General features: G+C 49.8%; 1 protein-coding gene across 2 annotated transcripts in view; it reads left to right on the forward strand.

Annotated features, from left to right (window-relative positions):
- PUS1 (pseudouridine synthase 1) overlaps positions 1-13088 on the forward strand; it is a 30105-nt gene that overhangs the window by 3500 nt on the left and 13517 nt on the right. For both annotated transcript variants that reach the window (XM_029619372.1, XM_029619371.1), the window contains 2 exons: positions 6130-6232; positions 12216-12913. In XM_029619372.1, the coding sequence (XP_029475232.1) occupies positions 6130-6232; positions 12216-12913 (801 nt within the window). The remainder of the gene's footprint in view (positions 1-6129; positions 6233-12215; positions 12914-13088) is intronic.

Genomic DNA, 13088 nt, shown 5'->3' on the forward strand with positions numbered 1-13088 from the left:
CTCCCCTTTGCAGTCTCATATCATAATTCGGGATCCAGTTTTATTGCAGTTCTCTTTTTGACAGAGGAAAATTACATTTCTCCTACTTTTATTTTATACTTTGTGAGTTGTCTGTCCAAGAACATTCGCCTCTAGCTCAGATTGTGTTAGCACCTCCTCTCTCAGGCTTTGATTGCTGCTGCTTCCTCCCCCGTCAGCCCCATTCTGCCGCTTGCTTATTTATTTACATTTCTAATCTGCCACCTCATGTTAATGTTGAAAGCAGCTCAGGACCAGGGGGTTTATGCTCCCCTGCCAGCAGATGGAGATGGAGCAAGCTGATGTCACAGTATATATAACCCTGCAGTGACCCTAGCCTGCCAGTATTCTCCATCTCCAGCAGATGGTGGATGTGCATCTCCCTATGGGGATTGCTTCGAGTTTTTTGGAATGAGAAATTTGAAATTCTAAATTAAGGAAAAGAAAGCCCTGCTCTCCTGCAGTGATACCTAAAGGTACCTCCCCCGGTTGAGAATTCCTGAGGTGATTTCCATGGTCTCTCAGAGGTGTGCCTTGGTCCGGTAGCTGGGTTTCCCAGTGTGGGCTTAGCTGCTAGTTCAGCTGCAAAGCAGTGGGTGCAGGAGGCCGGGTGCGACGGTGACGGCAGCTGCCCTCTCCCCCCTGCAGCCAGAGATCATCTCTGTACTCAGCCAGTAAGCACTGAGCTCAGGTAAGGTTTTAAAAAAAAAAAGTTTTACCTTTGAATCAGAGACAGAGAGGTTTCAGGACTTACTCTGGTCTCTGTGCTCAGTGCGCCATACTGAAGTTCGTTCCTGGTCCTGTTGGGGTTGGGGGAACTGGGCAGCCTGGCAGATAGAGTGACCCCCCCCCCCCCCACCCGGCCCCACGTTTAGGCTTTTTTCTTGCACGATATGTGATAGGCCGCAGCAGCGTTTTTTTGCGTGCTCTGCTACCCTCTACAGGGCGTCAGTGTGCACAGTCTCTGTTTTTGGGCACGATTTTTATGCGCACAAATTGTACATTGTTCACACGCTTAGCTTGGCATACATGTTCTGTGTACGCCTTGTCACACTTTTTTCTATGTGCTTATTTTTTGTGCACATTCCCCTTTTGAGTGTGAACCATTCAGATGCACGTTTACCACCGTGATGGTGCTGGTAAGCAAGAAGCCTAAGCGTCTTCCTATTTGTGTTGCCTGAAATATTAGGGCTTCTTAGCCTGACCTGGCTTCTAACTTGTATCAGCACAGACGCTCAGGGAGAGTTTTCTTCCTCGGACTTTGCTAAGCCTGGCTCCTCTCATTCTGATGATGGGTTAGTCACGGTTTTGACTGGGGGGGGGGTGTTGCCAGATCTTGGTTCTCCCTTGACTGGCTCCTCTGCAGGCGAGGGCAGTTCTGTGGAACCAGCTCTAGTTCCTTCTGGGCTTGGATTGGATCCAGCTGCCTTTTCTTGGGTGGAATTTTTTCAAGGCTTTTACAAGCCTTTCTTCAGGCGCAGTCCTCCGCTTCCCCCATTCCTGTCCGGTTGGACCCTCAGCCGGTGGCTTCTCCCTCTTCCAGTCCTATGCTTAGAAACTGGAGCTCGCCTCAGCTCCCTGTGGGTGTTCCCAACAGGGATCTGGATGGCACTGATGATGAGGTACATCCTGATTCCCTGGAAGATGGGGAAATTCCTCCAGAACTGGAACTGTCGAACCATGTTGTGGTTCTTTCATAGATTTCCCAGACTCTGAAACAGCTGGGTGTCCCTGGTTCGGATGCCATGTCTGAGCCAAGGAAGAATCCCATTTTGGTTTCCTTACATAAAACATCTTGTTTTTTCCCTGTGATGGATGCCATTCAAGAATTGATTGATCTCAAATGGGATGACCCAGAGGCAAATTTTAGAGGAGATTAGGCATTGGACGGCCTGTATCCCCAGGATCCGGCTGTGAAGAGCGTTGGCATTTTCTCAAAGTGGATGCACTGGCATGTGCCGTCTCTAAGTGGACGACTATCCCAGTAGAGGGAGGAGCAGCCTTGAAGGATGTACATGATAGAAGGATTAAGGCTATTCTTAAGCAAGCCTTTGAGGTGGTGGCAACGACTTTAGATTGCTTCCTGTTGTGCCCTACTAGCGTAATCTTGTCTGCTTCTCTCTCAGGAGGTTGATGAGTCTGGAGGGAAATCCAGAGCGGTTATGGAGTCTGCTGTCGCCTTTTTAGCAGACGCAGCTGTGATTTGGTCTGTACCTCGGCCAGAGGAGTGACTTCAGTGATAGTGGCCAGGCATCAACTCTGGTTGTGCAATTGGTCAGCTGACGCAACCGCCAAAGCTAATCTTACCAAGATGCCCTTTAAAGGCTTGCTTTTGTTTGGGAGTGAGTTGGAGAAACTGGCCAGTAAGTGGGGTGAGTCTCTGGTTCCTTGGTTGCCGGAGGATAAGAAGCAGTTAAAGCACCCCTTTGATATGAGGGGTCGTCTCTGAGGTTCCAGGTGGGTTGACCTTTCAGCGGACTTGGCCTTTCGGTAGGTCTCAGTCTTTTCATCTCCGACAGCCCAAGAGAGGAGCGGGCTTGGATGGCGGATCTTCCCGAGCTTCCCAATGAAGGTTTGTCGACCCACCTTCCGGAACAAGAGAGAGGGGAACGTCTCTCTATCTCTTATCAGAGATGGGTCGAGATCACGTCGGACCAGTGGGTCCTGGAGGTGGTAAGAGAAGGATATGTGCTGGAATTTTGCTGTATTCCTCAGGATATGTGTTCATAATGTCCCCTTGCCACTCCCTCGCAGAAGAAGCAGGCAGTTGAGTTTATGCTTCAAAGGCTCCTCAGGGTGAGAGCTGTGGTTCTGGTGCCCACGTCCCAAGAAAGTATGGGGCGATATTGTATTTATTTTGTTGTGCCCAAGAAGGAGGGCTCCTTTCATCTATCCTGGATCTCAAGAGGGTCAACCATCATTTGAAGGTGACTCATTTTCACATGTAAACCTTACGCTCCGTGATAATGGCGGTGCAGTTGGGGGGAATTCTTTACCTCCTTGGATCTGTCAGAGGCTTACCTTCATATTCCCATCCAATTGGAACACCAATGCTTCCTACGCTTTGCGGTGTTGGGGTGCCATTATTGGTTTCAGATGCTGCCCTTTGGTCTAGCCAAAGGTCCCAGAACATTTTCCAATGTTATGGTGGTAGTAGTGGTGACCTTGCAAAAGAAAGGGATCTTGGTGCACCTGTTTTGGACAACTGGCTAATTCGAGCCAAGTGTCAGGAAGAGAGCTGCCTGGTGACATACAAGGTGATCTCCTTATTGCAGGAGTTCGGTTGGGTGGTGAACCTGACAGAGAGCAATCTTCAGCCATCCCAGTCGGAGTATCTGGGGGTTCGGTTCAACACGGGGCAGGACAGAGTTTTCCTTCCGGAAGTTAGGATCCAGAAATTGATGTCTCGAGAGCATCAGTTGGTGAATACCATATGCCCGACAGTGTGGTCCTACCTATAGGTGCTCGGCTTGATGGCGGCTACCCTGGAAATGGTGCCATGAGCAAGGGCGCATATGCGTCTTCTTCAGCACTCTCTGCTGTCTCGTTGGAACCTGCAATCTCAGGACTATGCAGTTCGACTCCACTTGCCGGTGGAAATCTGCTCCCACTTCCAATGGTGGTTGCAGGAGGATAATCTGAGAAAGGGAGTTCCCTTGTCCTCTTCGACCTGGTTGGTACTCATGACAGATGCAAGTCTCCACGGTTGGAGAGCTCACTCTCTCTGGAGTTAATGGCCCAAGGGTGTTGGAATGTCGATGATGTTCCAGCGGGACTCTATCTCCTGGAAGCCCGGGCAGTACGGCTGGCATGCTTGCAGTTCAGCCATAGGCTGCAGGATCAAGCGATTCGCATGATGTCTGACAACATGATGATGGTGGCCTATATCACTCACCAGGGAGGAACCAAGAGCCAGCAAGTGTTGCAGTTTATGGATTGGGCGGAAGGTCATCTGCAGATGATCTCTGCCTCTCACATTGCAGAAAAAGACAATGTAAGCACGGACTTTCTCAGCAGAGAGAGTCTGGATCCAGGAGAGTGGGTGTTGTCAGCTGAGGCATTTTAGCTGATTGTAGATTGCTGGGACCTTCCATTCCTAGACCTGCTGGTGACTTCTCCTAAGGCGAAGGTTCCTCGATTCTATAGTCACAGGAGAGATCCATGGTCCCTGGGAATAGACGCTCTTGTACAGGTCTGGACGGAAGACAGATTACTTTATGCCTTTCCTCCATGGCACTTGCTCGGCAGGATAATCTGCAAGATTGAAGGCTACAGAAGGCTAGTACTCCTGGTGGTGCCGGACTGGCCCAGGTGTCTGTGGTATGCAGATTTGCGAAGACTCCTGGCGGAAACTCCCCTTCGCCTTCTGCCGCACATGGCTCTGTTACAGCAGGGACTGGTTCTTTACGAGGAATCGACTTGGTTCTGTCTTATGGTTTGTCCCTTGAGAGGGCTTGCCTGTTAAGGTGTAGTTATTCCTCTGTAGTGATTACCACCTTACTCCGCCCTTGCAAGTTCTCTACTTCCTTGGCTTATGTGCGGGTTTGGAGAGTTTTTGAGGCCTGGTGTGAGGAGCGAGGTGTTCTTCCTCCTTCAGTTAAGATCCCGCTCATTCTGGATTTTTTGTAGGATGGGTTGAATAAAAGATTGGCCCTTAATTCCTTGAAGGTGCAGGTTGCAGCTCTTGCCTGTTTCAGAGGCCTGGTGAATGGTGTTTCCTTGCCGTCTCATCCTGATGTGGCCTGTTTTTTTTGAAGGGAGTGAAGCATCTTAGGCCTCCCTTGAGGTTACCGGTTCCATTGTGGAGTCTTAACTTGGTGCTGGATCTTTGGGGGGCCCTACGTTGCAGTTGTTAACCTTGAAGACTGTTCCTGGTGGCTATATGTTTAGCGCATCGAATCTCTGAGCTGCAGGTCTTGTCTTTTTGGGAGTTGTTTCTTTGGGTGACTCCCGGGGTGTTACAACTGTGTACTGCCAAAGATAGGGCCCTTTCTCTCACTTGGGTTAGTCTTGCTGTTTTGACTGATGGAATGGTTAAGAGTGCTTTGTTTGCTGATAGAAGGTTTCTGTGTGGGACGTGTACCCATGTTTTCCTTAGTATAGACGGACTCAGCTTCCTACCCTCGGCTGCCGCATGAGTGTGTCAATAGTCTTCCTTTGGGGCTCTGGGTCCCAAGGGATTACTGGTAAGTGTTCATCCAGTCCCTAGCTTGGGGTACCTAGAATCTTACATGAGGTCAGTGTTTATGGTTGGTTGTATACAGTTCTGGTTAGCTGTTTTTAATTAAGATTTTTGCTACTCTGTCCGCAGTTGGTTTTGAAGAGAATACTGTCAGGCTGGGGTCACTGCAGGGCTATATATACTGTGACGTCAGCTTGCTCGCCAACTGCTGGCAGGGGAGCATAAACCCACTGGTCCTGTGTCCATCTGTCTACACTAAGGAAAACAAAATTATCAGGTAAGTACTTCCTCCATCTTATTGTAAATCTATTTATGAACATTTTTTGCCTGTCAGTCCAACATACTTGCTCCTGGCAGGTTAAAAAATACACAAGAAACAATCGCATAAAATCAAATAGTAGAAACAAGACTACAGTGCACATAACATATAAGACCCAGATACTTTAAAAAGCATCACTATCTGAGCTATAAACCCAACAAATATGAAAAGGCGTGCTGAAAAGAAAAAGCTCTCACTGCTGTCTCTTCCCCCCCCCCCCCCCCCCCCCCCCCCCCCCCTATCTACTGCTGCTGCCACCACCACCTTCTCCTTTCTGGGCCTCTGTATGCTACCGCTGCACCCACTACCATCATCTCCTATCTAGACTTCCATCAGTTACTGCTGCTGCTGCCTCCTGTCTGGGCCTCGGCTGGCTGCTGCATCTGCCGCCTCCTAAAGCGGCCTCTGTCCGCTGCTACTGCCTCATCCTAGCTCCCAAATCTTCCATTGCGGACCCTGCCTTATCCTCTCTCCTCCCTCCTTCCCTCCAGCCTCCCTTTGCTGCTGTTACTCACACATCACCCGCCAGTCCTTTCCTTGACATCAGCCAATTGCATAATATATATGATGAGAATTGGTTTGTGCTGTGTACCATTTTGTATTCGTACAGGGGGTTTCTGCAGCTGGCCAGATTGTGTCACTGAAGGTTTGGCTAATAGATAACATTGTGGAAAAAATCAATGATTACCTTCCTTCACATATCAGAATTCTGGGTAAGAAATATATTTCTCGTGTGTGTATGTGTGTGCCTGTAATTTTGCTGTGGGTGTGCGTGCTCCTGTAGCTTTGCTCTGAGCGTGTGTGCATGTACAACCTGTGCAAGTACTGCAGATTGCCACAGGAAGGAATACTCTTTCTGCCACTGCTTTTCTATCATTTGGCAACAGAGATAGTGTTAATGAGGGGCTGCTGGTGTCCTGCCAGAGACTTATTGTCATGTACCCTGTGAGACATTTTCTATAAATTGTTCTGTTGCTGATGTACAGTATTTTCGGGGGTAGCATTAGTTAGGGGAGGTGTGAAAAAGATACGGAGCCTTCTGAATTAAAACACTGAACAATATCCATAAGGAAAGTTTCCTAGCGTGTAGCCAGATGGACTCAGGACCAATGGGTTATGTGCTCCCCTACTAGCAGATGGAGACTGAGTCAGGTTTCAAAGCTGACGTCACCCTAGATACACTCCTGCAGTGACCTCAGCCATCCAGTATTTCTCCTTCTCTTAGCAGATGTGGATTGTGCATTCCTTATCGGGAACACCGTACTCTTTAGAAGAGGAAATTTTACCTTTAAATTTTACCGTTAAATTGGAGAATGATCGAGCCCTACTCTCCTGCGGTGATACCTAATGGTCCGTGCCCCAGTTGAGAATTCCTGAGGCGATTTCTGAGATCCCTCAGAGGTTTGCCTTGGTCCGGTAGTCTGTTCTCGGCATGGACTTTGCTGCTGAAGCAGCTGAAAGGCAGTGGGTGCAGGAAGTTGAGCGCGGCGATGACTGCCAAAGCCCTCTCCCCGCACAGCCGGAGACAGTCTTTATACTCAGCCGGTAAACACTGAGATCAGGTAAGTAAAGAAGAACTCCTCAGATTCAGAGACATGGAAGGGCTTTGGTAAGTCTTTGCTCTGGTCTCCTTGCTCGGCGTGCCATACTGACAACTTTCCTGCCACCCCCCCCCCCCCCCCCCGGTAGGGCAAGGGAAGGGGGTTTCTGAGTGGCTTCGCTTCAGATTTGCTGTGCAATCCATGTGGCAGGCTGCAGCGGTGCAATCTTGTGCGCGGTTTGGTGCAGCACCATTTTCCCCAATTGACAGTCTGTACTTGCGATGCGGGCTGGCCCTGTTGTGCGCCTAATGCGCACAAAAGTGCACGCACTTCTGTGTGCATAACAATGTGCATACCTGCGCGCATAAGTATACGCATACATTCGCGCACAACCGGACACTTATCCTTAACGTGCATCAGGGAGGATTTGAGCGCGCTCAAGCTCGGGTGCTAACCAGCTGAACGCACAACTTACAGTGGCTCTGGCAACAAAGAAGCACAAGCAACACTCCCTTTGTGCTACCTGCCATGTTAGGGCTACACAGTCTGACCTAGAATCCTTCTGAGTCAGCACTGCGAGGAGGCCCAGGGAGGGCTGGACTCCCAGAAGTTCTCCAAGCCTGGCCCTTCCCAGTCAGAGGTCTTATCCTTCCAGCTCTATCATCGTGCCTCGGGACATGCCTCCCCTCAGTAAGAGTATCCCTGACAGGGACCCAGTCACCACGGACAACGATGGTGATGCAGAATCATTGGAGAACAGGGAAATCCCCCCCAGGCCTGGAGCCATACAGGACCATGCTCTGGTTTTTCCACAGAGATGAATTGCCGGCCCTGGTCTCCCAGACCCTGAAGACTCTGTGATTTCTCGGCATGGACCCTATGTTGCAACCAAAGAGGAATCCCATCCTGGTGTCTCTATGGAAAGCCTCTTGCTATTTCTCGATGCTGGAAGTCATTCGGGAGTTGATTGACCTGGAGTGATCCGCCCTGGAAGCCACTTTTAAAGGAGGTCAGACCTTAGAGGCCTTGAACCCTTTGGACCCGCCAAAGAACACCTGCATTTCCCGAAAGTGTATGCCCTGGTCTGCCCCATCTCGACGCAAACAATTATCTCAGTAGAGGGAGGAGCAGCCTTGAAGGATGCACACGATAGGCGATTGGAGCCCATCCTTAAGCAAGCCTTTGACGCGACAGCAATGACACTGCAGATTGCTTCTTGTTGGTGCCCTGGTGGCTCGTTCATGTCTGCTTCTCTCTCTCTCGAGACAGATAGCTCAGTGTCACATCCCAGAGAGGCGATGGAGCCTGCTGTGGCCTTCCTAGTGGATGCAAGCTCTGACCTAGTGCGTACCTCGGCCAGAAGACAGCTATGGCCTCAAAATTGGACAGCGGATGTGACCTCTAAGGCAAACCTCACAAAAGATGCCCTTTAAGGGATCCTTTCTATTCGGAAACAAATTGGAAAAGCTAGCCAGTGAATCTCCAGTGCCTCAGCTACCGGAAGATAAGAAAAAGAGGTCACAGCATCCCTCACCCATGAGGGGTCGGGCTAGGGGCTCCCAGCACATCCGGCCCTACAGAAACTCATTTCAGATATCTCAGCCCTCAGGAAGGTCTCAGTCCTTACGGAGCTGACAACCAAAAAGAGGAACTGGTTCGACCCGAACTTCCCAATGAAGTTTGGCCGACCCATCCACGGAATGAGGAGATAGAGGGCCGACCATCCCTCTTCTATCAGAGGTGGGTCGAGATCACGTCGGACAAATGGGTACTGGACATCATCCGAGAATGATACGTTCTAGAATTTCACAGCATCCCTCAGGATATGTTCATGATGTCACCTTGCCACTCCCAGCACAAAAAACTGGCAGTGGAATCCACGTTGATAAGGCTTCTTAGTTTGAGAGCTATAACCCCAGTACCTATACCCCAGGAAAATATGGGGCGTTATTTGATCTATTTCATCGTTCCCAAGAAGGAGGGGTAATTTTGCCCCATCCTGGATCTCAAGAGCATCAGTTGTCATCTGCAGGTAATTCACTTCCGCATGGAAACTCTTTGCACCGTCAAAATGGCCGTACAACTGCGAGAGTTCTTAACATCCCTGGACCTCTCAGAGGTCTACTTTCATATTCAAATCCATCAAGACCACCAGCGTTTCCTATGCTTTGCGGTATGGGGCCCCCATTATCAGTCCTGGGTGTTGCCCTTTGGCCTGGCAACCGCCCCCAGAAGATTCTCCAAAATTATGGTGATCATAGCGGCGGCACTGAGGAAAGAAGAGATCCTGGTGCACCCTTACTTAGACGACTGGCTGATCAGGGCAAAGTCATGGAAGAGAGCCTCCAGGTGACCAGCAGTGTCAGGTTCCTGCTTCAGGAACTCGGTTGGGTCATGAATATGGACAAGAGCAATCTCAAACCCTCCCAGTCCTTAGAGTACCTGGGAGTTCAGTTCGACACCAAGCAGGACAAGGTCTTCCTCCTTCTCTCGAGGATAAGGAAACTGATATGCCAAGGGCGTTGTTGACTAACAGCATGCGCCCCAGGGTGTGGAGCTATCTCCAGGTCCTCGGCCTGATGGCGTCAACCTTGGAGGTAGTACTGTGGGCGAGGGCACACATGGCCACTCCAACACTCCCTGCTGTCACGTTGGAACCAACTGTCTCAAGACTACTCGATTCGCCTCCACCTACCGATGGAAGTATGTTCTTGGCTCCAGTGATGGCTACAGGAAGTGCAGCTAAGCAAGGGTGTAAGCCAGTCCCCACCGAATTGGCTAGTCCTCATGAGGGACGCGAGCCTCCGAGGGTGGGGAGCCCACTGTCAGGAACTGACAACCCAGGGACGATGGACCAAGAAGCGCGCTGGAACATAAACCGCCTGGAAGCCCGAGCTGTCAGATTAGCGTGTGTGCAAGTCAGCCACAGGCTCCAGGGATAAGCAGTCTGCGTGATGTCAGACAACGCAACAACGGTAGCCTACATCAACCACCAGGGAGGAACCAAAAGCTATTAAGTGTCTCTAGAGATAAGACCCCCTTATGGAATGGGTGGAGTTAAATCTACAAGGGATTTCGGCCTTCCACATCATGGGAAAAAATATAATCTGAGCAGACTTTCTCAGCAGGGAGAGTCTGGATCCAGGGGAATGGGTGTTGTCGACCAGAGCCTTCCAGCTCCTAGTAGATCGCTGGGGCCTCCCATTCATCGACCTACTGGCCACATCTCTCAATGCAAAGGTCCCCCAATTCTTCAGGCGCAGAAGAGATCAACGCTTCCAAGGGGATCGATCCCCTTGTCCAGACCTGGCCAGAGGAAGACTTACTGTACGCCTTCCCTCTGCTGGGCAAGGTCATTTGCAAGATCAAATGCCACAGAAAGTTAGTCCTTCTGGTGGCTCTGGATTGGCCCAGAAGCCTATGGTATGCAGACATGTGGAGGCTTCTGGTGGAAAGCCCCCTATGCCTCCCCCCCCCCCTGCTGAGGGACCTACTCCAACAGGGTCCGATCCTTCGTAAGGACCCAACTCTGTTTTGTCTTACAGTCTGGCCCTTGAGAGGGCTCACTTGACAAAGAGTGGATATTTGGCGGCTGTAATCGTCACCTTGCTCCATGCGCAGAAGTTCTCAACGTCTCTGGTGTACGTGCGGATCTGGAGACTATTTGAGGCCTGGTGCGAGGAATGTGGGGTGCCTCCTCGGACGACCAAGATCCCCATGATTCAGGAAGGCCTGAACAAAGGACTGTCCCTCAACTCCTTGAAGGTCTAGTTGGTGCTCTCTCCTGTTTTCAGAGGCGAGGTGAACCGAGCCCGCCTGTCGACACCTCCGACCTCCCTTTAAGTGGCCGGTCCCCCTATGGAACCTCAATCTAGTATTGGACTTCTTAGCAGGGCCTTCCTTTCAGCCACTGCGCTCTTCTTTCTACACCTGTTAATGCTGAAGACTGTATTCTTGTTGGTGATATGTTCGGCTCGTCACATCTCTGAACTACAGGCGCTGTCATGTCAGGAGCCGTACCTCCGGTTGACTCCAGGAACGTTGCAGCTTCACACTGTCCCTTCCTTCCTTGCCAAAGGTAGTCTCAGACTGGTTCAGGTGAAACTCCATTTCCTTACCGTCCCTAGATAGTTGCAAGGACTCGGAAGACTACCGCCTCCTACGCCACTTAAATGTCAGTAGGCTGTTAGTATATTATCTAGAATGTACAGAACCGGTGCGCAAGATGGACCACTTGATGGTTTTTCATGGTGGAAGGAAACAAGGCGAAGCAGCTTCGTGAGCTACCATAGCTCGCTGGATCAAGGAAGTGATTATGGAAGCTTATATAGAGACAGGGAAGCCTTTATGCCTTCAGGTTAAAGCTCAATCCACTAGGGCCCAGGCAGTATCCTGGGCGGAAGCTAAACTACTGTCTCCTGTCAACATCTGTCGAGCAGCGACATGGTCTTCCTTGTACAGGACGTCCAAGCACAAGAAGATGCAGCCTTTGCTAGGGTGGTGCTAACCGGACCACGGGTAGCCTCCCGCCCCATTTGGGAGTAGCTTTTGGTACATCCTATTGGTCCTGAGTCCATCTGGCTACACTCTAGGAAATGGAGAAATTACATACCTGATAATTTTGTTTTCCTTAGTGTAGATAGATGGACTCAGCATCCCGTCCATGACTGCCCATGAACAGTGCTAAGGAATCGCACATGAATCACGCTTCCAAAGAGGTTACGGGTAAGCCATCACCCTATCTCTAGATCTGGGCATCTGTAATATTGCTGGGATTCAGCGCTTATGTTTGGTTGAGTTCAGTTACGTTCACCAGTTTTAATCAAGTTATTAAATTGTATTCAAGTTTTTCAATAGTATGTCCACAATAGCTTTTGAAGAGAATGCTGAATGGTTGAAGTCACTGCAGGGATAAATCTAGTGTGACATCAGCTTTGAAACCTGACTCCATCTGCTAGAAGGGGAGCACATAACCCATTGGTCCTGAGACCATCTGTCTACACTAAGGAAAATGAAATTATCAGGTAAGTAATTTCTCCAGTATAAAATATTATAATGAGTGACAGTGGTTTGCCATAGAACTTGTAATGAGAAATCATCTGAGAGTAATTAATTTGTTTTTGGTTTTTATTAATGACTGTTTTACTCTTCTAAGGACTAAAGAGAGTCACTGGTGGGTTCAACTCCAAGAATAAATGCGATGCGCGCACCTATTTGTACATGCTGCCTACGTTTGCCTTTGCCCACAAAGACTCTGATGCTCAGGATGAGACATACAGACTGAGCGGAGAGACCCTGAAGAGAGTCAACGGGCTTCTGGCCTGCTACCAGGGGACTCGCAGCTTCCATAACTTCACTTCCCAGAAGGGTCCGCGAGACCCCAGTGCCAAGCGCTACATCATGGAGGCACGCTGCGAGGATCCATTCATGAGAGAAGGCCTGGAGTTTGCCGAGATAAAGGTGAAAGGCCAGAGCTTCATGATGCACCAGATCCGGAAGATGATTGGGCTGGTGATTGCAGTGGTGAAGGGTTATGCGCCAGACTCCATTATGGAGCGTAGTTGGGGAGAGGAGAAGGTGGATATCCCCAAAGCTCCAGGGCTCGGCCTGGTCCTGGAGCGTGTCCACTTTGAGAAGTACAACAAGCGGTTTGGTGGCGACGGGTTTCATGAAGCATTGGAGTGGGGCGCAGAGGAGCAGAAGATCACTGCCTTCAAGGAGCAGCATATCTATCCCACCATTATTAAAACTGAGGTGGAGGAGAAGTCCTTGCAGAGCTGGCTGAGTACCCTTCCCATCCACGACTTTGAGGCCTCAGCTTCTGAAGTCCAGTTGCACGAAGGTGACTCAAAGGTAATGCACAGTAAAACCTATATTTTAAAGAGTTTATTCATATTATTATATTGTAATTGTATTTTAATGTAGCACTGACAAATAGTTTTGTATAAGCTGAATAGATAAGTCAGATACAGGAATACAATGAATGACACAAGTTAGTCCAGAGACAGGGAGATATGATAGAGACATT

This window comes from Rhinatrema bivittatum, chromosome 11 (assembly GCF_901001135.1).
Source record: "Rhinatrema bivittatum chromosome 11, aRhiBiv1.1, whole genome shotgun sequence".
NCBI lineage: Eukaryota > Metazoa > Chordata > Amphibia > Gymnophiona > Rhinatrematidae > Rhinatrema > Rhinatrema bivittatum.